The sequence below is a fragment of the Hypanus sabinus genome, chromosome 13 (genome assembly GCF_030144855.1).
Source record: "Hypanus sabinus isolate sHypSab1 chromosome 13, sHypSab1.hap1, whole genome shotgun sequence".
Lineage (NCBI taxonomy): Eukaryota > Metazoa > Chordata > Chondrichthyes > Myliobatiformes > Dasyatidae > Hypanus > Hypanus sabinus.
In genome coordinates, this window is record NC_082718.1 from 104,028,131 (window position 1) to 104,053,300 (window position 25,170).

Genomic DNA, 25,170 nt, shown 5'->3' on the forward strand with positions numbered 1-25,170 from the left:
AACACAAATGGAGTGATATTGAAAACCTCACAGATGACAGCTTGCGATCCTGTGTAAAGATGAAGGTGACATCATACAGCCCTGATGTGCAGACGCTGTGCGCTGAGGTCCAGGAGCAGAAATCCCATTAACCAAGTATGATAAATATTTTAATTGCCTATTATTTTACTTATATTCATATTTTTTCATTGTTCAGTGAAATAGTCCTTTTATTTTTCAGGCTGACAGCTGGCTGATGTTATTTTTGGTTTGCTGCTGGCGGAAAATTTAAGTTCGGCGTTTTTCATAAATACAAGAAGGACTCAAATAGACATTGAATATTTTACTTAAAAGTAACTTTCAACCCAACGTCTTTTTTTCGGAGTTCAAAATGTTTTTGTTGCATGCAGAAATGTAATTTCGTTTTCTCTGCAGGAGTTCATCAATTTCATAAATGCAACACATTATAGTTTGTTTATACATAGCATAAAGGCAAAAAAAAAACGTTGTATGCAGTGTTATTTCATTTTAAATGTCAAACGGGTTTTGCGGCTCCCAGTGTTTTCTTTTCTGTGGGAAACGGGTCCAAGTGGCTCTTTCAGTGGTAAAGGTTGCTGACCCCTGCTCTAGACCAAAGAAATAGAATAGCAGGCTATTTCAGAGTGAGGTGGCCATGTTACTGTAGGTTTAGAGCCTCTTTAACAAAGACATAAGCAGCCCTGTGCTATCACAGTTTCCATCACAAATATGAACTTCTCACTTGCAGGTTTATTTCAGTAACTTAATTTTGCTGCTTTGTTAGGATTTGAATTGGTCCCCATTTCACTTACCCAGCTCACTAGATTGCCAATCCAGTAGTTTAGGTGTTTAAGGAAGCTACGGAGGGTCAGTGTCCAGGCGCAGGCTGATGAACCAGGCAGAGTAATAGTTTGGCACAGACTAGATGGGCCAAAGGGCCTGTTTCTGTGCTGTAGTGGTCTATAACTATGACAGCGGAAGTCAGAGGTAGGCTTTTTACACAAAGAGTGTAGCTGTTAAGAGTGGTGGTAAAGGCAGATACATTGGGGACATTTAAGAGACTTTTAGCCGTATGGGTGAGAGAAAAATGGAGGATTATGTGGGAAGCAAGGGTTAGATTGTTTTTAGAGTAGCTCAAAAGGTCAGCACAAGATTGTGGGCTGAAAGGCTTGTACTGTGCTGTATTGTTCTATGTTCTAACTTGAACACTTTACTACAGTACTTCAGAAAAATCCCAGCTTACTGCTGGGACTGATTTCCTTTTGAATACTCTGCTGTACTTGCAGGTTCTCAGATTATTAACTGTTAATGTTAACAGTTAACTGCATATATAAAATGGCTTCTCTGTAGCTAACTGATGAGGTAATGTTCTGTTTAGTTGGACTGTTTGGGCTTTAACTATTGATAACGGAGGCACTAACCACTGGAAGCGACGTTGTTCTATCTGTATGTGTGGGAACCTGGAGTCAGTGCGCGGGTTTATCGGGAGAACCGTAGAGGAAGGGCGTGCTGGATGCGCTCTGGTCAACCACCGAGGATGGTCCCAGGCGGCGGGTCGAGGAAGATCAAATGGTGGACCAAAGGCTTTGATAACTGAGCTCCAACGGTGGTGCACAAACTGACTGAACTCTGATCAGTTTTGGCGCCCTTTTCTTTCTTTTTATATTGTATTGCTATTAATTACCGAGTTCCAGTAAGGTTTATAAAGTGTAATCTGTACAACGTACATCGTGTGCTGTCTGATATTGTGTGTGCGAGTTTGTACCAGTGTGCATTACACTGCATCTGCGTAAACGGGAGGCACGGTTTGGCGGGTGGACGGATTTTCCCCAAGACAAACACAAGCCGATAGCCCTAATACTGTTACATTGATCATGATTCAGAAGAAACTCCCCATGATGCCGGCTGACCCATTTCATTTTCTGCCTTGTTTTCCGCCCTGTTAAATTCAACCGGGCAGTGAATGAATGGCCTAGCACAGGGTAGCTGCTTGGTTTCTGCTGCACTCTAGGTGAAATTTAACCCCCCACCTTACCAACATAATCGAAGAACCCCCCCCCCCCCCCCCACATGAGAGATTTTTTCCTTCTCCCCTCTCCTGTCAGGCACGTCCCACTTGATTCAAGGGCAGCTTGTATGATAAGATGGACACTTGGCCTCACAGTCTACCTGGTTTTGATCTAGCGCTCTATCGATTACTTTTTCAGTAACTGTTACACTTTATTCTGCATTCTTACTGTTTTACCTTGTTCGACCTCAGTGCTCTGTGTAATGATCTGAACTGTTTAAGCAATATACAAGGCAAGCTTATCTCGGTACCTGCAACAATAATGAAACAAAAGCAATGCCATTGCCAATCCAGAAGAAGAGTTTAGTAGCCAACCTCGATCTGGAGCATCAACTTACTCTGGAGTGCCAGAGCTTATACCTGTCTCACTCTAGATATTGAACGAATAGTGTAATTTTTCAATCAGTGTATTGATATCAGGAACAAATGTAATGTAGGGTACAGTATTGAAACTAAGGTGTGATGTCGGAAGACTATTTAGTGACTTATGAGTTCATTGCAAATTAAGTGTAAGTTTCTCATAAACGCTGCCTCGAAGATCCAATTCCTAGTTAGTGCTTACTAGATAGCGGCAACCACCTCTTAACCGCAGGTAGTCAGTAACTTCCTCTAAACAATTGCTTTCACAGATGAGTGAACATACTGACCTAGATGCAAAAAAAAATTAACCCTGCTCTGTTTTTATTTTTCCAGATGAAAGGGAGCAGTAAAAAAAGCCCAGGAAACAAGATATCACTTTAGATGAATTAAGGTCACATAGCGGGTGAATTAAGCACCTTTTTGAATTGAACTTACTTTAAAATAACCTATACAGTTGGGTAATGGGGTGGGGGTGGTGGTGGAGAGAACCGGTTTTTTTGTAGAGCTTCTCATATAATCACCTCGTGGCTCTGAGCCAGCAGCCATTCTTCTCTGACGTGGGAAGGGATAAGAGGCAGACTTTGTCTAGTGTAACACCAGACCTGATATCAATATCACAGGCCCTGTATCAAACCTTTTCAGTCCTGCCCATTGTCTGAGCCTTCATATCATCCAGCTGGAACCCTGTGAACAATGGACAGGAACAACGAGCACTGCAGAGCCCGTCGCCAAACTATGTATCTGAGCTGGAGCTGGGAGACCCACAGCCCTGCTGATCGGTATTTCACCCTCACAGGCCGTCGAAGTCCTTTATCACTTTACCACATCTTTTCACTCGTCCTTGTTGGAGCATTTTCCGTTTTAAAGTGACACTGCTCCTTCTCTCCCCGTGTTTTCCCTCTGCAGGTGACAGCTGGTGTCCTTGACAATAATGACACCTGCACTTTCCCCTCCTCATCCCCTTCACCATGTACCCATTTCCAGACCTTGTGGTAATAAGCCATGTGGGCTGTTAGAAGACCAGATCTGGATTTAACTCAAGAGTTACATGACATAGAAGCAGGGCCCTTTGACACCAACAAGTTTGCGCCAACTATGAAGCACCTGTTTACACTAATCCCACTTTAATCTCCACATGTTCCCATCAACTTCTTACAGGTTCTACTATTCACCCACATGCTCTAGTGTCCACTGATTGATTAACCTACCAAGCCTGCACACCTTTAGAATGCGAGAGGAAACCACAAGACCCAGAGAAAACAAGGAGAACAGGCAAACTCCACGCGGTCGAGGTTGAACCGTGAACCGTGAGACACAGCACTTCCCATTGGCTTTGAGTTTAAGCTGAGTCAGTGAAAGCATGGACACTGACTTCAGGAAGGAAGAAAAAGTGGCTTGCATTTAAATAGTGCCTATTATGATCTAAAATGCGAAAACACTTGACAATGGATGTAGCAACAGAAAGAATCAGTACCCATAATCCCTGCTCCCAATGGCTAACCATGGAATTCATAACGAGACCTACCTGGATCTTAAGTAAAAGTAGGATTGTGATGTGGCTGTCATGTTTGAATATCTCTTCAAATGGAGTTACATTGACTGTGCTACGCAGGCTGTTTTTAAATGTTACCAGTTCTGATATCTAATCTTTACAGCCCTGTCAAAGATGACAGGTTATGCAAAGCCACCATGGAGCCAAGCTCCGATGTGATTCATACAACCCACAAAATGCTGGAGGGGCTCAGCAGGGCAGGCAGCATCTATGGATGGGAATAGAGTCGACATTTTGGGCCGAGACCCTGATGAAGGGCCCCACTTAGCTGCCCCAATTAGCCGAAATTCCATGGAAGTAGTCAAAAGGTGTATAAAAAAAAGACAAACGTCTGTTTAACTGAATAAGAATTTATCTAAATGAAATACAGAATTAGACTGCTACCAACATCTCTACAGTATTATTAAAACAGTGTAATACCGATTAGTTATTGATGGAGGAATTCACCTGCTGTGATCTTTGGATTGACTGTAAATGAACAAAGTCAGTACAGGCACATAGTGCAGATAATGGGCAGCCTTCATGCAATGCTTTAGAGCATTGCATCCTCCAAATCTTCATTTTTGATCTAACATGCAAGATGACCAACTTGTTGAAGTAGCAAAATTATTTCATTTTCCCAGCCGTTTCTGGCATCTCCAAGCCTGAATGCTTAAAACCGCAGTGAGCAAAATGGTTTCCACGTTGTCTTGCTGCTAATTTCTCACTAGCTATCAGTGACAAGGATCACTGACTTTTGAACACAAACATGCGCAATTAACGCTGTTTAAAAACGGATCGCGCCAAGCACCATGTCGTGTCTAACGGGTAAGTGCTCACGACTGACACTAGTTATAAACTGTTCGGTAACAGTCTCCTGTACCAATGAAGTGGCATGGCGTCCCAAATAAACAAATGGAATTCTGCCTATTTCCTCAATTTAATTTTTGTTCTTTAAAAGTTGTCCCAAATAAACGGCTGCCCCGATTAACCCATAGCCCAATTAACTGGAATCCACTGTAATTGCTTGTTGTGGGCAGAGAGCCGCCAGTCACTTCTACCTCACTCAGTAAGTGAGTTTGTCATGTGGTCGAGTGTCTTTTTCCTGCATTGTGCAGGCAGGGTAGGGAAAAATTGGTTTGTGAAACACTTTTTGATGAAAGGATCTGTGACAATGTTAATCAAAACTCTGTTGCTGCTCTTTTTAAAGTGGATTAGTACCACAAGTTGTAACGCCATCGTAGTGAGGAAAACATCCATTTTGCAGCAAATTAAAAGCTTACAATTGTTAACGTGGTAACTGGATGTCTACACACTTTATTGCACTCCCCCTCCCCCGTTATTATTTCCTTTTATTGCATTAATTGCAATTAATATAAAACTGTATTTGCATTTACAATGCTATTTTGTGTTAGTTGTTCTGCTTTCTAAATGTCCAGTTGCTGTAATGTTCCAGCATGTTTTATTTTGATTATTTATGCCATGCTTAGGCAGAATTCCAATGCCCCCCGAATTTGGAATATGGTTCTCTCTCCTAACGGAAGAATCCTTTGCCTTGAGGTAAAAAAAAAGCATCTGTTCAGAACCCATGTGGATTAACTCCTGAAATGGTCTGGCCTGGTTTCTAAAGAGAGGATTCTGCATTTCTTTGTAAGGTTTTAATGCTGAAACCCTTTCACAAAAGGAGGGGGATAAGCACCTATTAGAAACCATTGCATCAGTTTTCCTTTAAGGACCCTTTGGGTCCAGTTAAAGCTGACCCCTTTTGTTCTAAGCTGGGAGCCTTCATTGAAAGCAGAGGTGGGGTTTAGGGCTGCTATGGGTCACCAGAGGGACCTTTTAAGGGTCAGTCTCTGCCCCAAGGGTATAGGGCTGTGTTGGCGCCAAACACAGCAAAACTGGTTTATACGCATTGTTTGGTCATTGGGTTAATAGGATAAAGGAGGCTGGACAACCTCCTGACCTATGCTCAAATGCGGTAACTTTTGTGTCCTTAAACCAGATCGGGAGACTGAGGACAGGGGGGCTGCTTATCCATTAATCTGCCTTTTTAAATAACTGAGCATTTAATCCGATTTGTTCCATGGGATGACAAAGTTTCCTTACTTTGTCCAAGTTTTTTCCCTCATGGATTCAGGTTCCGTGGGGGTTGAGTGCAATAAGCTGGGATCCGATGCATTTTTAACCAGAATGCTGTACAAGCTCTGAATTTTTCTGCTGGGTTCCTTCACACACACATAAAAACACGAACGTTGAGTGCTGATGTGTTGTTAATTTTGAATTGTGTGTGCAGCTCTGATGAGCCACAGTGGCTCTGCTAGGGTGTTGTTAGAGTTTTAGTCAGCAATGCAGTTGTTGCAAAGGATGATCAGAGCATAAGACTTAGGAACAGAATTAGGCCATTCAGCCCATCAAGTCTGCTCTGTCATTTGATCATGGCTAATTTATTATCCCTCTCAACCCCATTCTTCTGCCTTCATCCGGTAAGCTTTGATGCTCTTTCTAATCTAGAGCATCTCAACCTCCGCTTTAAATATACCCAGTGTCTTTCCCTCTCAGCAGTCTGTGGCAATGAATTCCACAGTTTCATTGCTCTGGCTAAAGAAATTCCTCCTCATCTGTGTTCTAAAGGGATGACACTCTATTCTGAGGCTGTACACTCTGGTCCTAGTCTCCCCCACTATAGGAAATGCCCTTTCCTCATCCTCTCTATCTAGGCCTTTTGTTTCATTGAGATCTCACCCCCCCCCCCCCCACCGAGTCGTCTAAACACTATAGGACTCTGATCAAATTGTTCTTGAGGCCCGGCTAAGTGGACCCTGCTTGCTTTGAGCCACGTAGTAATGGGAGAACTTGAAGGATTCGATGTGTTTCTGTGGCTGGAGCAATTGCAACAACAAAACCAAAGTGGGCATTTTCCAGGCGCAAGGTGGCTGTGGTGGTTGCAGGAGACGAAGAAATGCAAATGTGCACAGAATCCAGTGTTATAGAGGGGCTGCATTGATACAGTTTATATGGAAGTTTGAGTAAAGTGAGTTAATTCCCCACAAAACAAATTGTGCAATACTCTACAGATAAAATCTATCAAAAATGCATTATAATTCCTGTCATTCATTCAAAGTTCAAAGTAAGTTTATTATCAAAGTACATATGTGTCACCATACATTACCTTGAGATTCATTTTCTTGCAGGCATTCACAATAGAACCGAGAAATACAATTGAATCAATAAAACGCTGTACACAACCCATGTGCAAAAGAAGATGAACTGTGCAAATAATAAAAATTATGTAAATGAGTAATACTATGAGATTAGAGACTTTAAAAGTGAGTTCATAGGTTGTGGAATCAATTCAGTGCTGAGGTGAGTGAAGTTATCCACATTGGTTCAGGAGCCTGATGGTTGATGGGTAATAACTGTCCCTGAACCTGGAGGTGTGGAAGCGAAGATGCCTGTACCACCTTCCTGATGGCAGTGGTGAGAAGAGAGCGTGGCCTGGATGGTGGGGTTCTCGGATGAGGCTTTTCTGTTCATGGGCTTTGGTGTTTCCATACCAGGCCGTGCTGCAACCAGTCGGGGCACTCTCCACTGTGCATCTGTGGAAGTTTATCAGTGTTTTCGATTAATCTGTGCAAACCTCGAAGATTGTAGAGGCATTGTGATGGCGCTTGCGTGCTGGTCCCAGTTAATCGTTCGAAGTTCAAGGTAAATCTGTTATCAAAGTATTTATACCAGGTACAACTTTGAGATTCATCTCCTTGCAGGCAGCCACAAAACAAAGAAATACAGTAGGATCCATGAAAACCCTCACACAGCAAACACGGACATACATTCAATGCGGGAAAACAAGAACGAATCATGTAAAAAAAAGTAAACAATAACCGCAGAGTTCCCCTCCCCAAAAGTCAGCCAAATCAGCGTTGAGGCGAGTGAAGGGGCAGGTCACAGCTGTGGAGTCCTTCCAGGGCTGAGGTGAGCAACGCCGGTCGAGGAGCCCCGAGGTTGTCCTCTCCCTTGGCTTTGGCACCTCAATCTTGTAATCTAGCCCGGCGTTTAAATCGGCTAAATGTCAGTTCATTTCTCACTCTTGGGTCGGGCCCCAGCACTTTAGTCTGGCTGAAATCGCCTCCAGCAATGGTACCTGCATTCTTAAAAGTCCAGTTTGTTAATCCCTCAGGTGATGGCAAAAACGCCAGGTCAGTCAGAGGGTTCAGAAACACACCTCCCGGAGGAAAACTAGAGGCGGCAGATTGTAGTTATCGCAGTCCAGAAGAAGTATGTTTCGCAGAATAGCTAGTAGTTTTGTGAGCTGCACACTAAATGGTGCCATGTGTCGCCAAGTGCCATATTGTAGCCTCTTGCAAATGAGCTGCTAACTGCACCACCAATCTCCTCAAGATTCCTTCAACCGGAACGCAGTAATCACAAGATTCTGCACCACTCAGTGGACGGTGTAGGTCTAGATGGTGAACTTCTACAAGCTATTCAACCTTTGCATGCATTGTATCCAGCCACAAAAATGCTCTGGAAATGGAATGGCCTGGTAGAATCAAAGGCATGAATTCTAATCCCTATTGTTCTCTGTAATCATGATGTTGGAGACCTTTGTCCTTTGGTTCTGAACCATTGCTATGATATTTTCGTTGTAAGGGTGGAAATGTATTTAACGTGCCATGACCTTGGTCAAGAATGATCTGTGGTTACGTAATCCGAATGGACAATTTCAGGTGCTTGCCTTCGAAACTCCAATGATCAGCTTTAATTATGCACTTTATATTGAAGAAGTTTAGCATCTCAAATCTTCCTGACATTATCTCAATCAGCCTTGAATGGCTTATTTCATTAACAAAGTAATTTATTGTGTGATCTCTGAAATGTACATATTTTATATTAGATAAAGGGCTAAAATATTGCCTCAAATTGATTTTTTTTTCCTTTTAAGCACACTTAATCACTTTTATCACGGTGAATTAATTTGCTTTAATTATGATAAATTGGAACCAGTGAAAGAACTCAATAAAAATGAAGAAACTGAAAAGCTACAATTACAAAAGGTACATTGAAATAACAAATTCAAAATGCACGGTTTTAAAATGAAATAATGAAAATATTTGAATAAATTGTCACGAGCTATTGTTTCTCAATATTTCAATATAGTTAAGAATAATCTGTTGCCAGGATTAGAGGGCAGGTCCTCCGAGGAGAGGCTGGGCAAACTTGTGTTATTTTCTCTGGAGTGGCAGAGGCTGAGGGGAGATCAAATAGAAGTTTATAAGACTATGAAAGACGAAGACAGAGTAGACAGCGGGCATCTTTTTCCCAGAATTGGAATATTGAATAATAGTTAGTATTGTTAGGAGCCACAGTGGACTATCCAGCTGTCTGACCCTGTCCTGCATTTCATCATTGTAGCAGAAGGTCTTCTGCCTCAGCTTCATTTTCCTGAACCAGGCTCATCAACCTTGATTTCCATATTCTCACTTTTCTCACAACAGGGATGGAGTCATTTGTTCCTTTGTGTTTCTGCTGGCTGTCAGATCAATGCCATCAGCCTTGATTCCACACTTACTGCCCTATTACCTATTCCCTGTCACCTGCCTACCCTGACCCTCCTACCACCAGACCACACTACCACACTAGCGGTGAATAACACTACCTCTTTGGACCATGGGAGGAAAGTGGAGTAGCCTGGGGAAAACATGTGTAGTCACAGGGACAACTCCACATAGACAGTAGCAGAAATTAGAATCAGACCTGGATCACTACCTTTGTGAGGCCACGGTGCTATCAGCCACCTATCTTGAATATACTCAGTGAATTTCCGAAGTTCTCCAGGTCTGTGAATTTCTAAGCTTTACCGCTTTCTCAGTGAAGAAATTTTGTCTCTACTCATTTCTGAAAGGCCCCAAGATTTTATAGCTGACTTTATCCATAGAACTGCCATAAATATCCATTTAATATCATTGTTTGATCTATCGTTGATATCTGTAGTAGAGGAGATGGCTGTGGAAATTCAGTGGGAAAATAATACAAGAGATACTCTGCTATTATTAGTGGATTACTGCGCTTCCACTGAAGTTAGGAGAGAAATTTGCCTCCAAATTTTTTAGCACAGAACTGCGCTCCTTTAGTGTGGGCAAATCAGGATGTCCAAGATTCCACAGTGATAGGAACAGTGAATTTCCCAGCTTCAGGTAACCCTCTCCTCTTGTGTTCTCTCGTACTCCAACTACTCACTCACCTACTCTCCTCTTGACCCACCTCTGGTCCTCTCATTTTGTCCCAGTTTGCACCCGACCCCCTCGCCCTTCAGCCATTCACTTTTACCCTATCCACTACTCCTTCATGCCACTCCCCTCTGTCTACCAATAATCTGCAGACTTCTATCGTACCACTCCTTCTCTCCTCTCTGTATTGGCCACCTTCCCTCTCCATCTTCAGTCCTGTTGCAGGGTTTCAGCCCAAAATGCTAACGGTTCCTTGCCTATGCCCAGATTGGAATCATGTTTGCTTCCATCAATGATCGAAAAGAGGAACGGACTCGATTCCGCCCCTATCACTTATGGCCTTATTATCACTGATGTATATATATTGTGAGAATGCAGGAGATAAAATTTGCAGTCTTTCAAAATGAATTAATAAATGCAACGATGCACTAAGTTCTCACAGCAGATTGTTTGTATCTTTCACACCGTTGAGTGGCCATTCAGTCTCTCTAGGGCTAACTATTTTATCCTTTTACTGCAAATTCCTTCATAGTCTCTATGTCAGCAGAATTACTAACTGCTTTTATCTGCCTCATTTACGTCAAGCACGTTTCCTCCTTTAATCCGGTTTTACAGACTACACCTGGAATGTGATGTTCATGCACACAAGATATTTTCAATATAGCTTTAAGAATGCCCACATATTTATAGCTAACTCGAGAATCCGTGCATGCTGGAAATACAGAGTAACACACACTAAGTACTGGAGGAACTCAGCAGGTCCGGTAGAATCTATGGAGAGGAATAAACTGGTGATATTTTAGATGAAAGTCCTTCATCAGGATTGATGAAGCCATTAGATAGACTATAGTTACAGTTGTTTGTATAAATCCAATCACAAACAAGAGAACATGTCAGGTGCTGGAAATCCAACACACACACACACACACACACACACACACACACACACACACACACACACACACACACACACACACACACACACACACACACACACACACACACACACACACACACACACACACACACACACACACTCAATGCTGGAGGAACTCAGCAGGCCAGGCAGCATCTATGGAAAAGTCGACATTTCCGGCTGAGACCTTCCTACGGCATTTTGTGTGTGTGTCTCCTTACAATGTAACCATTTTTAATGCCAACTCTAGGACAGGGACTTGCCTTCTGTAATTTTATCACTGGAATGTATTTCCACACTTTTGCATGGCTTTGAACTTCTCTGCTTTGTTTTTTCATTTGAGAACTGAAGACCGAGTGGACAGTTTTGTTATGCTGTATACTGATTTATTGTGAAGAAGTGGGACAGATAAATATTATTATTTTGTCCTAGTTGCATACTTGGGACATTGGACTGGGAATTGTGAGTTGTTTCCAGCGGGGAGTAATGGCATGATTAGTGTCATTGCCCCTTTAAATGCTGATGATTCGCTCCGTACCTAAAAATTATATCCACCAGAGAGCTGAATAAATTGCAGCTTTTAAAGGGACACTATCATTTTTTGTAGACAATTATACTGCAGGATCAAAGCTTGGTGTATGATGTTCCTAAAATCTACTTTGTTAGTTTTGGAGTAAAGCAACAGCACACTGGCATGTAGATTCTTGCGACGAACTAGCATGTCAGCAAAAAGTTCATCTGATTCAGAATGTACCAATTACATAAAAGGTTTTTCAACTGCAAAGAAACCAACAAGGGCCATAAAAGCACATTTTAAAAGCTTTTACCATTACTTAGAAAGGAAGAAATTAAGAGAAATAAGCATATCCTGTCTCTGCCTCGCAGTTAACTAAATTATAATGGACAATAAGGAATTGGCAGTAACATTAAATATGTCTTTTATGTCTTTATGGTAGAACATGCAAAAATACATTCCAGAAATAGTGCAGAAGCTGAGTTGCAGTGTAACAAGATATTAACAGGAGAGATGTTGGAAAATGGCCTATTGCTGGGGCATTTAAAGCTAGCAATTCCCAGCATCCAATGGCATGCTTCCCAGGATTTCAAGAAAAGATAATGGATTGGGTTCGATTGTCTAGTATTTAGTACATGTTGTAATTTTCAAGAGACAGACAGAAATGATAGGTAAGTTATAAGTTAGAAATGATAGCATGATATGATTAATAGAGAAAATATTAGAAACTATTATTAAGAGTGTGGTTACAGAACACTTAATAAATTATAATGTCAATGTAAATATATAAAGATGTACTTTTGTTTGATGAATCTGCTTTTTTGTAAAGATTGTAGTTCATGTTAGTTGAAAGGTTAACTAAAGATAGAAAGCATTTGGATTTATAAAATATATTTGCGAGATGCCGAGGTACAATTGGAATCGTGATTTGGGAGATTGATTAATAGACAGAAGACATGGGGTAAATAGATCATTTTAGTTTGGAAATCTACCTAGTGGCATGCTAGAGGGTCATTGCTTGGATCACCTACGCGTTGACTGTGACAAGAGCTCCCAGTGTAATGTATTCAAACTAATCTGTAAAAATTAACTAAAAAGGTACAAAAAGCTATAGACAAGAGAAAGTGGCAGACGTGGAGAATTGAGAAGTTAACCACCTGAGTGAGAAGAATTTTTTAAAAGCATCCTAGATTAGAAAAGGGAAGCTATCAGGAAATTAGTAGGCAGGAAGAACCGAGCACCCATAGGAATGTTAATTAAAATTTACCTTTCAACTCAAGCAAGCAAGTTGGACAGCAGAGGGTTAATGGTTACAGTGAATGGGCAGGAAAATGGAACTGAGACCAGGATCAAAACAGCTCTGATCGTGCTGATGAGTGGAGCAAGCTAAAAGTGCGATATTACAGGGTAGGGGGAGAGAGGATTAGATTTGACATGAGGACACCACACCTGGGATGATGTGTACAATTTTAGTCACTTTACCAATGGAAATGTAACATTGCCAGAGGGTATGCATTGAAAGTTTACTGGTGTAATTTTTGATATGAGAGTATCATACTGTAAAGATGGTGAAAGTAGAGTAGGTCCACTGTGACCAGAGTTTAGAAGAATGAGGAGGGATCTACCAGAAACTTAAAACACGTTTATGGAAGAAATCTAAAAAATGTTGGTAATACCTGACAAATCAGACAGATTCTGAGGAGCGAGAAACAGATCTCAACATTTTAGGTCAGTCGTGTCTGTAATGAAACATCCTTGACTTGTCAGCAGTGTTTCTCCCTCTGCTATGCTGCCTCATCTGCTGAGTAATTCACATATTTTCTCTTTCAGTTAGGCTTGCAGCCTCATCAGTATTTTGCCTTTGAAATTTTTTTAGGGGGCTCAACAGGTGAGATTTCCGTGGCTGGGAATTGTGGAATAAGTGATCAGTAATTTGGGAATGAGATGTGAAGAAAGTTCTGTATTTAGCTTGTGATTCTTTGGAACTCACTGCTTTGGAGGACTACGGATACTGCATCGTTGAATGCGCTCAAACAAGAGCCTTGGAGATACACAGCAATGCAGCACAAAATCAGCCCGTTCAGTCCACAGTCCAGTCCAGGCTGACTACCAGCCTCCCAGTTGCACCCAATCCCACATTAATCCCCTTTTCTTCTCACATTTCAATCAACCCGACCCACCATTCGCTTTTCACGGTAGGGGCAACTCACACTGGAAAATGGCCGTTAGACAGAGGAGGATACCCACACGGCCACAGAGAGAACACACAAACTCTCTATTGGCGGTACCCAAGGACGGAACGTCGCTCTCTGGAGCTGTAAGATGTTGACTTGTCCAGCTTCCCAACTTTGCTGCTTATAAAAGCTTCAGTGGACTTGATCAACGCTACTTGATAGATTTGAGCACACTAGAGATACTGAAGGAGTTATACAATTAGCCTTCAATGGCGAAGCACTTCTGAAGGACCAGATGACCAACACATGCATGTATTTCTTAGGCTCTGAGATAACATGAGCTTACTCTGGCGTCATTTAATCCCCATCCACTTTACAGGTGAAATAGTTTGGATATTAAGTTGCAAAGCGCGGGGAGCCTGTTTTCTGGTTATCATTTCCGCTAGTGTTCTGCTCTTCTCCTAGGGGTCCTGCTGATGAGGATACCCTGGTGTTGGCTGGCAGCATACTGACTGCTGGCATTCTGTATTTGCCCGCCAACCCCTTGTCACCGCATGAGAAAGAACCATCACCGTCACTTTAAGTTCTGGTTTGAGATTCATTTCTGTCATTAATGGTTATAAATGCCTCTGACTGAACAATTGAAGGGTTTAACCACAGTTTTCTCGTGTTCAGAGCTAACTTTACATCCAACACTATTGGTTCACCTTTTCATAAACGGGGTGAAATCTGTCCCATATGCTGTGCTATGGAGCAGGTGCAGCCTCCAGTTAAATTATATTCTATTTCCCTGGTAACCTCTCCTTGTTTCTAGATGACCTTCTTTATCTCCTCCCTTGAGTCTTCCTCAGCTAATACTATAATAGCACTGAAAACCACAGGAGGTCTCATTCAACATTAGTCTATTATTAGGTTAAATCAGTGCATAGTATCCAGTAATGTCTCTTGCTGGGATAGTTGCTAAATTGTGGAATTGAATATTCAAGCAACAGACCTACATTGTTCTAGAATCTACACCCCCCTCTCCCATGGTAGAGGATTTCAAAGCCACAGCTTCTGAGTTGAAGCATATGTAGTATTTAATATGCTGAGTTGAAGCATTTAGTATGGTGATTTCATACTAAATCACCAACCCTTAATTCTTACATTCTGGTCCCTTGTTCTAGATTTTCCAACATCTTACTTACGAAGGGCTTTATCTTGATGGCGACACTTGCAGGCTGCCCCCAGTGCAACTTTTGCTGATTTGACTTGGCTTATTTCACTGTATGTTTTGATGTTTTAATGTGAATGTGACAAATAAAACAAATATTTCTTCTTTAACTTTTATCCCAGAGCAGACTCAATGGGCCGAATGGCCTACTTCTGCTCCTATATTTCATGATCTAAATTAATCCAGTATCACAGCTAATTAAGTGCTTTTGAATTGTAGTCATTGTTACATCGTTGGGAATCCATCAACTAGTTTGCACTCAACAAGATCTCATTGGCTTCAATTTAATTCTGACTAGATATTCAGTCAATAGACCTACATCCAGTATCTGTCTGACTACGAAGCAGAGTGTTACAGCTTATCCAAGCCGGTTGCATCAAACCGAGATGGTCAATTCAGATCCTTCATGGCTGTTGGTCAATTTTAATTCGGTTGAATTAAATTAGCTTTGAGTACGAAGCTCAAATCACCAGTAGTAACCGCAAAGTAATAGGATTGCTCTGTGAAAAACTGTTTGGTTCAGTAATGTCCTGTAAGAAGGGAAACCTACAATTTGCAATATCATGTGTAACTCCAGACGCTCAGTGATGTGGTTGGTATCCAGATTGGCTTTGGTCAGGATGCCAACTACTGTGAATAAATAAAAATGTTGGATTCAGATCTCCAGTATATGTTAACTCTGCTGATATTAGTCTGAAACAGATATTTTAAGTCAAAGACTATTCACCAGAATCAGGAAATGGTAGTCAAGTCACTTTTTATTGTCATTTCGACCATAACTGCTGGTACAGTACATAATAAAAATGAGACAACGTTTTTCAGGACCATGGTGTTACATGAAACAATACAAAAACTACACTAAACTACGTAAAAACAACACAGAAAAAAACTACACTAGACTACAGTCCTACCCAGGACTGCATAAAGTGCACAAAACAGTGCAGGCATTACAATAAATAATAAACAAAACGATAGGCACAGTAGAGGGCAGTAAGTTGGTGTCAGTCCAAACTCTGGGTATTGAGGAGTCTGATAGCTTGGGGGAAGAAACTGTTACATAGTCTGGTCGTGAGAGCCCGAATGCGTTGGTGCCTTTTCCCAGACGGCAGGAGGGAGAAAAGTTTGTATGAGGGGTGCGTGGGGTCCTTCATAATGTTGTTTGCTTTGCGGATGCAGCGTGTAGTGTAAATGTCTGTAAAGGCGGGAAGAGAGACTCTGATGATCTTCTCAGCTGACCTCACTATCCGCTGTAGGATCTTGCAATCTGAGATAGTGCAATTTCCGAACCAGGCAGTGATACAGCTGCTCAGGATGCTCTCAATACAACCTCTGTAGAATGTGATGAGGATGGAGGGTGGGAGATGGACTTTCCTCAGCCTTCGCAGAAAGTAGAGAGGCTACTGGGCTTTCTTTGCGATGGAGCTGGTGTTGAGGGACCAGGTGAGATTCTCCGCCAGGTGAACACCAAGAAATTTGGTGCTCTTAACGATTTCTTCTGAGGAGCCGTCGAGGTTCAGCAGAGAGTGGTCGCTCCATGATCTCCTGAAGTCAACAACCATCTCTTTTGTTTTGCTCACACTCAGAGACAGATTGTTGGCTCTACACCAGTCTGTTAGCCGCTGCACCTCCTCTCTGTGAGCTGACGTCGTTCTTGCTGATGAGACCCACCACAGTTGTGTCATCGGCGAACTTGATGATGTGGTTCGAGCTGTGTGTTGCAGCACAGTCGTGGGTCAGCAGAGTGAACAACAGTGGACTGAGCACGCTACCCTGGGGGGCCCCCATGCTCAGTGTGATGGTGTTGGAGACGCTGCTCCCGATCCGGACTGATTGAGGTCTCCCAGTCAGGAAGTCTAGGATCCAGTTGCAGAAGGAGGTGTTCAGGCCTGGTAGGCTCAGCTTTCCAAGCAGTTTCTGAGGAATGATTTAAGAATGATAAAGTAGGGCTTTAAGTTGCATACTAAAGGGGAGGGAAGACTAAAAGAGCAAAAGAAAAGGTCAGAAAAGAGGTGAGACTGAGGCTTAAAGAGGGTGGCGAATATTTAAAAAGCAATGTTTGGAAGGGATGAACAGGGGCAGAGGAACAGAATATAAATTTACAGGAAAAAAAAGGGTAAGTAAACTGTGCATGCAAGATGCAAAGCCAGAATGATTATTTGAATTTCTTACATTGTGTGTTGAATAGGGAAAACTCTAAATCTAATCAAAAAGTGAGGTTTTGTTCCCCACTCTTCATTGAACATTGTAGTTTAAAATCAGAGTGGGCATTGGACGGTCAAATCAAATTATCAAAGTATGTATATGTCACCATATGCTATATTGAGATTCATTTTCTGCAGGTATTTGCAGGGAAGTAAAGAAACTCAATGGAATTTATGAAAACCTAATCACAAGTAAAGACTGGCAAACAACAAATGTGTAAAAGAAGATAAATGGTGCAAATAAAATAATAAATAATACTGAGAATATGAGTCGTAGAGTCCTTGAAAGTGCGAGGTGAGTGAAGTTATTAACACTGGTTAAGGAGCCTGATTGTTAAAGGGTAATAACTTTCTAATCCTGGTGGTGTGGGACCTAAGGCCCCGTACCTTCTGAGAATGGGTCACCACTCTTGCGGACTGACTGTTCATGGAAAGCGCTTACTCATTCTCTATTTCCCACTGCTAAGGTGACAGCATTTCACTAAATGGAAGCGCTGCAAGTGAATTGCTGTTTCAGCTTGCAGGAGTGTTTGGAGTTCTGGGTGGGAAGGACAAGCAGGTCCACCGTATCCATCTTTCAATATTCTCATGGAGTATATTTATTCCAGATAGTTTGGTTTGCACTTCCATCGCCACCAAGTCTTGCTCAGCACACCTTTCTATGTAACCACAGAAGACAATGACATCTGGCTTTTTACCTTCTCCCTTCCAGTGTCCGGTTAATTCCAGATCCTGAGTCCATCTACTTGGTCCAGGTATATGTTGTCCACTTCTTGAAGGGTGATAGCTGTATGTTCTATATACATACAGCTCTACATCAAAGAATCTTTCAGGGTTCCACCACAGAATGGCTCATTTGTGTAAAGTGGAGAGCAGAAGTTGATAGCACTCGCGCGACTGGTAACTGGGTTTGCCTGGAGATCTATCTCTGATAGTGGAGCTGATTTTCCGAGGCAGCATACAACATCCTGCTGGTGACATACAATACATTTAGTCCTACTGACAGAAGTTGTACTTCTATCCACTTGAGTAATAACACCCGACTGTGGACCACTGTGTTATGTGAGGCTCTGAGGCAGGACGAACAAAGTGCTGCACCCTCACAAGGTGCTGTTTTCTTGACGTGAGGTCGAACTAAGTTGGACTTAAGGTTTTAACTAGATGAGGTAATGGTATTATGCCTGCAGTCAACACCATTGAAAACATTCTCTCTTGCTGTTTGTGCAAGGCGGCTGTGGTTCCCAAAAGAGCAATTAACTATAATTAAAAGAAAACCATTGTATTGAAAGTGGTTTGGAACTGCTTGAGGTTGGGAGAATATATTATAGAAGTACAACCTTCTCGAAAGTAGTTGCTACATGCACATGATCCTGGGTGTGTTTGAGTACTTTAGTCTGTGTAATAAATACATGTCCTCATGAGATCTGAAGTGAAGTTGGCCTGCTTAGTCTGTTTTCCAGTTGAGGACGACTCAGTTTATGCTGAGTAGTAAAATCATTTAATTGGCTTTGATCAAAGGAAATCTTTGGTCCTAGCTATGTTTAATCATAGGCACTGGAATACTAACACAAGCTGTGAATTCTCCCAATCTCGAGTTAAAGGGGTTTTCCCTTTGAACTGAGGTGTTTCTATGTCTAGGAGCTCAGGATGTAGAGTAAAGTGTCCAGTTCACCATGACGACTGGCCTCCTGAAGCAGACTTTTTCAGCAGCAGACTCCATGAAATTTTTCAGCTGTGGAATCGACGGAACCATTATTATGGGAAAGAATCATGATAGCTTTAAAGTCCATATCAGGAGGTCAGATTAGTAACAGATAAATGGACTTGTCAAAGTCAATATGACTTTAGTGGACAAAAGTAGGTATTTCGCTCGGATTTACAAGTAAAACTTTGAAAAACACCAACAAGAGAAAATCTGCAGGTGCTGGAAATCAGAGCAACACACACAAAATGCTGGAGGAACTCAGCAGTCCAGGCAGCATGTATGGAATCATTGCTACATCCCTCCTCCTCCAAGTTTCACCTATCACGTGATGTTTCTCTCTCTCTCCTCCCCCCAACTTTCAAATCTACTCCTCAGCTTTTTTCTCCAGTCCTACCGAAGGATTTCAGCCTGAAACATCGACTGTACTTTTTTCCATAGATGCTGCCTAGCCTGCTGAATTCCTGCAGCACTTTGTGTATGTGTTGCTTTGAAAAGCACACTTTGTCAAGTTTGTACTGTTGCTTCTTCAGGGTATAATTTTTTTAAAAATTCACCGATATACAAGAGGCTACACCGGGAGCACCGAACACTATATATGACCCCCCAACAGACTCACCTGGAAGGACTGTTTGGGGCCCTGAGTGGTAGTAAGGAAGGAGGTGTGGCACTTGTTCCATTTCAAAAATTAAAAAAATTCTGTGATATACAAGAGGCCACACTTTTAAAATAAAAATAAAAAAATAATAACTGTTGCTTCTCGTGTTTCTTTTAAATTGATTATTTCCAAATATGTTTTGGCAGACTTAATTTTTTAATTAAACCTGAAAAGCATTAACAAAAATGTTGTTGACATAATGAGGTTAATGACAACCTTAGGTACTCCTAGTTTATAAATGTAACAGGAGAAATGCTCCCATTAACAAAAGCTGAGCAAAGCATTGATTGATCTCTGTATTTAATTGTCAAGGCGGAAGCCGCATATTTATTGCGGGCTACATGGAATTGGTAATGTCATTCTGCTGTTTACTTTGCATTTGGTTTTTACATCGGATCTTCTTACTGAGGGAATTCTCCAAATGCATAATGCAGCATCTCATTTCTCCAGTACGTTTGTCGTGAGCACGTACTTCATATGGTGACCATATACTTGAGAAATGAAAATTATTTTTTCAATGAAAGTAAATGAACTAACAAATAAACATTATAAGACCATAAGGCACTGGAGCAGAATTAGGCCACTTGGGCCATCAAGCCTTCTCTGCCATTTCAGCATGTCTGACCCATTTTCCCTCTCAGCCCTATTCTCCTGCCTTCTTCACTTATCCCTTCATGCCCTGACCAATCAAGAATCTATCAACTTCTGCCTCCAATACCCCCAATGACTTTGCCTCCACAGCCACCTGCAGCAACAAATTCCACGGATTCGCCACTGTCTGGCTGAAGAAATTCTTTCTCTTCTCATCCCTCAGTTCTGAGGCTGTGTCCTCTGGACTTCACACCATATGCAACATCCGCTCCGCATCCACTTGAATAATACAGTGCAACAAAATAGATTTTGAGCATCAGTTGCATGTACCATGCAATTAGTAGTGCGGTCACTTGAGCAGAGTATGGTATTCTCCTAAAGGGTTGTCTGTTAGTGAGTGCTCAGATAGATGTAGACGCCACATAACCAGGATGTTAGTGTGGATTCCCTTCTTGGAGAATACCCGTTGCATGGCTGTGTTTTTAACATGGGGAGGCAGATGGATGTGTCCATGATAGATTGGATTCCGGGTTCAGTGACAATGGTGCAAGATGGCTAGAGAACCTTCATTGCTACAGCCTTCCTTTGCTTTTACTGACATTGTGATGTGTCATCTTCTGCCAGCTCCACCTTTGAGGTCTTGGTTGGGTCGCTCTTTATCTGGAACCTTCACCGCCATGGGTGACCCTACCAAGGAGCTAAGTGCAAGTTGGCGAAACTCTGGACACCATTGCTCCTAAGATGTCAGGAACTCACAGGCCTCTCCAACACCATAAGGTGACGATCCTTGGAGAAGATGCAGATATAAATAAAGAGGACACAAACCCAAAGACAGCGATTATTTCCTATTCAACTGCAAAATCGTGCAGACACTGAGGCTTAGAATTTAAAAACAAAAGTGTGCAGGGAAGTACTCAGCAGGGTTGCATTTCTATAGAGCTCCACGTTACTTTCACATCAGGTGAAGTTTGATGTTACAACGGAGTAGAGACATCAGTTTATTTGTGTATTGGTAACTCGAACCAAACACATTCTGTTTTACTAGTGTTAATGGAAATATTGCCCAGAGCATTTGTATCCAAAATAATGCCATGGGTATTTTAATACTGGGCATTCATGAGGAAAACAGCATTGCAGCAGCTTGTGAAAAATATTCAAGTCTCTTGCCCAACCAAAGCAAATCTGAATCATTGTCTAAATGTTCCTGAGGGAAGTCATTTTGGACAAGTTTAATAAGTGAGGTTGATCATAGAGGTGGCGGAAGTATTGTATATTCTGCGGTCAAATAGACAGCTTCCCCCTTGTTTGACTTTCTAAACCAAATCTAATAACTATCAGAAAGCCTTTCATCCTGTCATGCATTGTAATGCAGATCTGTGAGCAACAAGTTTAAAAGAATGATAGGCAATCGATAAAATACAGGGGCATACTGGCGTGGTGCCGCACAGTACCCATAGTCTTGGGTACCGTCTGTGTGGCATTTGCATGTTCTCCCTGTGAACTGCCTGGGTTCTTTCCTTCGTGCACTCCAGTATAATCACATATCCCAAAGACATGATGGTTCAGGCTGTTTCCCAGTGTAAATTGCCCCCATTGCCATGGTGGGTGAAAGAGTCCAGTGGAACTTGATGAGAAAGTGATGAGAACTAATAATAAATAGATAGTTGATGGTTAGTGTGGTGCTGATTACGTGCTGTATGTCTCTCTGATTCTAATAACGAACATGGAAGAGATCTTCTCCACTCATCTTGCGAAACACAGTGAAGAAAGAACAAGTTAAAGGGCTTGCTCAGTCTGAACATGGAATTTTGAGTATAGAGTGACATGTTTAATGTGAAGTTTTCCCTTGATGTATATCAGTGCTAATGTGGTTGATGAAGTCGTCAAGGTCTACTCATTGAGTTCCAATGGGAATTTATTTCTCCCAGTAGTACATATTATTAAATTTGCAGTATCCAGTGTCAACATACAGTACTGTGCAAAAGTGCTAGGTACATATATATAGCTGGGTATTTGCACAGTACTGTATTTGTTAACGTGGAACGGAGAGCAAGTTTGCAAATCTGGCAGGAGCAAAGGATGTTGGGAATGGCAAGGGTGGAGTGCTGCGTGAGAGGTGTGGGAGAGGGGGCAGAGAAGGAGTGCTAGGATTTGGGGATGGTGCGGGTTCAGACACACCAAGCCCTGAGGAACTAGGCAAGGTCATTTTGATCCCAAATGATTGTGTTATTGATCATTACGGAACGTCTCTCTGGTGCTTCCCTCCCTCTCCATTCCCTTCCCCTTTTCCCAACTGTGTTCCCCTCTCCCTGCTGTCTTCCCACTCTAAGTCCTTAATACTGACCCATATCAGAATCAGGTTTATCATCACTCATATACGTCCTGAAATTTGATTTCTTTTGCGGCAATAGTACAGTGCAATACATAAAATTACTACAGTACTGTGCAAGTCTTAGCACCTTAGCTAAATGTATGAGCCGTAGACATTTGCACAGGACTGCATAAAAGAAAGAGAAAAATGCATTTATATAGCAACATTCATAACATGCTTTACTGCCTGAGGGCTTTGGTTTTGAAAGTGTGTTCATTGCTGTAAGGTAGGAAATGAGGTAGTCGATATTTTTCCAGCAGTATCTGCAAGCAGAAATGTGACTTGTGATCTGTAATCAGTAATCTGCTGGGCTGCTGCTAATTAGCTGGGACACTGAAGTGAATTCCTACGTTCTTCACGTTAACAATGCAGGAACTTTTATATCCACTGATCTGAGGAGCCCTTGCACCAAGAACGTAACCACAGGCAGCCTTAGGAGAGAGGAGTGAATGGGGAGGTGGGGTTGAAAGGAATGGCGTATGTTCTGATATGTGTTTATGAATAAGTACATGTTGTTGAGATGGAGGGGGTGGAATAAGAAAAAGTCAACATGAATAATAATTACATAACCACCCACTGACCTATCCATCGTATGTTTGAAATTTGATCTTGACAGTTCAAGGAGCTACACTGAGGGAGATGGTTGCTTCAAGCCCAGTACAAGCTAAAATTTCATACTGTCTGAACCAAATGATTCATCAAAGGAAGCATCTAACACAATAGGCATTTGTGGTGGTTTTATTTACCTGCTCTATTCTCCCTTCTGAGAGTTCCCACCCCCAAGCACCAACATAGAAGCTTATATTTTAACAGTGCATGACTGATCTCTCGATGACCTTTGAGAGAAATGAGGACAGCTGACGTCCAGGATGAAGAGACAGTCCTTATGGGCATTGTCCTCTCCACTGTGGATAGCCAGCCTTTGCTGGACTGTTGTCATATAATGGGAAAGGGCAGCAGTCACCGCCCAGGACAAAGATGTGCCTACTGTCCCCTCTGTGCCAAGCTGAAGTACAGTACACTGACTAACACTGTATTCAGTCATATCAGTGTAATAAATCCTAGGAATAATAACCACGTGCTTCCCTTGCTCTTAGGTGTTAAATGAAATAGATGTCCATGTACAAAATGGATAAGAGACCTGCTCTGATAAGGAATTGAGGAAACATGTTGAATCAGCTCATAATGACCATATAGTACAATACAGCCTTGCACCTATTAACCTGCTATTGTTGTTCCTCCCCAGATGCACCCATTGGGACTATGCAACAACAATGATGAGGAGGACCTGTACGAGTATGGATGGGTGGGAGTGGTGAAGTTGGAACAACCGGAACTGGATCCCAAACCGTGCCTCACTGTGCTGGGCAAGGTAAGGCAGAGACCTCATCTACACTAACTCACGGGGCTGGCTATCACTGTTTGTCTCTTTACCTTAACACGAAACCTGATGATTTAGCATGTTGTCTATAGTTGCCAAACATTCACTTTCTTTGGAATTGTGAGCAAACCAAGGAAAAGAAAATACAATGACAATTACAGAAAAGCATCGGGTTTTAATACCTCCCATCTACTGTATATGAAATAGTGGAGGTGCAGAAGATTGGATATCAAGTGATGATTATTAATATTGTTCAGTTTTTGTAGCTAAGAGATGCTTCTGGACATGTATATCTGCTGTAAGATTAGCATGATATTTGTGCTCTTTTTGTAGTAGATTATGAATGCCAAAATATGATGATAATAGTGTGTCAAAGGATGCACAAAGTCCATGGATCACTTATGAATTCTGTGCTCCATCACCTGTTTGATTTTCTTGTTTGTTGTTGCATCCTTCTGTTTTTGACATCTCGCCTTCTGTGCATTATGACAGAACCTCAGGTAGTACATTCCACTAGTGTCTCTGCTATCTCGTATCAAGTTTCCTTGAGCAAGCTGTTCACTTCTAGAGAGTTAGTAGTCTCTGGTGTTACTAAGTAACATTTTTTTCTATTTCAATCTCCACTGCATTAATCTTAACCTCAGGCTCTGGTGAGGTCTCAGTTGTGTTATTACCTTCAGTAAATATCATTACAAAATCATTAAGTAATGTGATAGATATTCACTGTCCAGGGGCAGGGCTGTTTCTTCGTTGCTAAGCTTGTCTTTCTAACACAGCAGCTGAAACTTTTAGAGATCAAAGAGCTGTTTTTGAATAAGTTAAGCTGACAGCTCATATTATTTGTTCAGCTTCCTGGCATAAACAGGAACCAGTCTACAGTTCTTAATGTAAATGGCAAACAGTAATCAGCCCGAAATTGAATGAACAGCTTTACAAGCAAACAGCATTCTTTATGGAATACAAGATGCAGGCCTACAGCACCCTAGTCTGACTGCTCATGAGTTGCTGTGTAAGGCAGTGGAGTTAGGCTAATTGACCTGTTTCAAACCAGACAACATTGGCTAAGTCATTTAGTTCACGGAAGCTTGCAGACCAGATAGATACTATCTTTTAGCTCATCAAATAGCATATCTGTTAATAGTTGGAAGGTTTGTGTGTTCAAAGAGTCAACTTCACAGCATTAATTGTGAGAATCTAGGAACACTATCTCCAGAAGCTTTTATACCATTTGTGTAAAAAGATATCTTGAAAAAAAAATCAAGTGTG

The 25,170-nt window shown here is 41.8% G+C and overlaps 1 protein-coding gene across 2 annotated transcripts in view; it reads left to right on the forward strand.

Moving 5' to 3' along the window:
• znrf3 (zinc and ring finger 3) overlaps positions 1–25,170 on the forward strand; it is a 244,695-nt gene that overhangs the window by 113,705 nt on the left and 105,820 nt on the right. For both annotated transcript variants that reach the window (XM_059988313.1, XM_059988314.1), the window contains exon 2: positions 23,770–23,895. In XM_059988313.1, the coding sequence (XP_059844296.1) occupies positions 23,770–23,895 (126 nt within the window). The remainder of the gene's footprint in view (positions 1–23,769; positions 23,896–25,170) is intronic.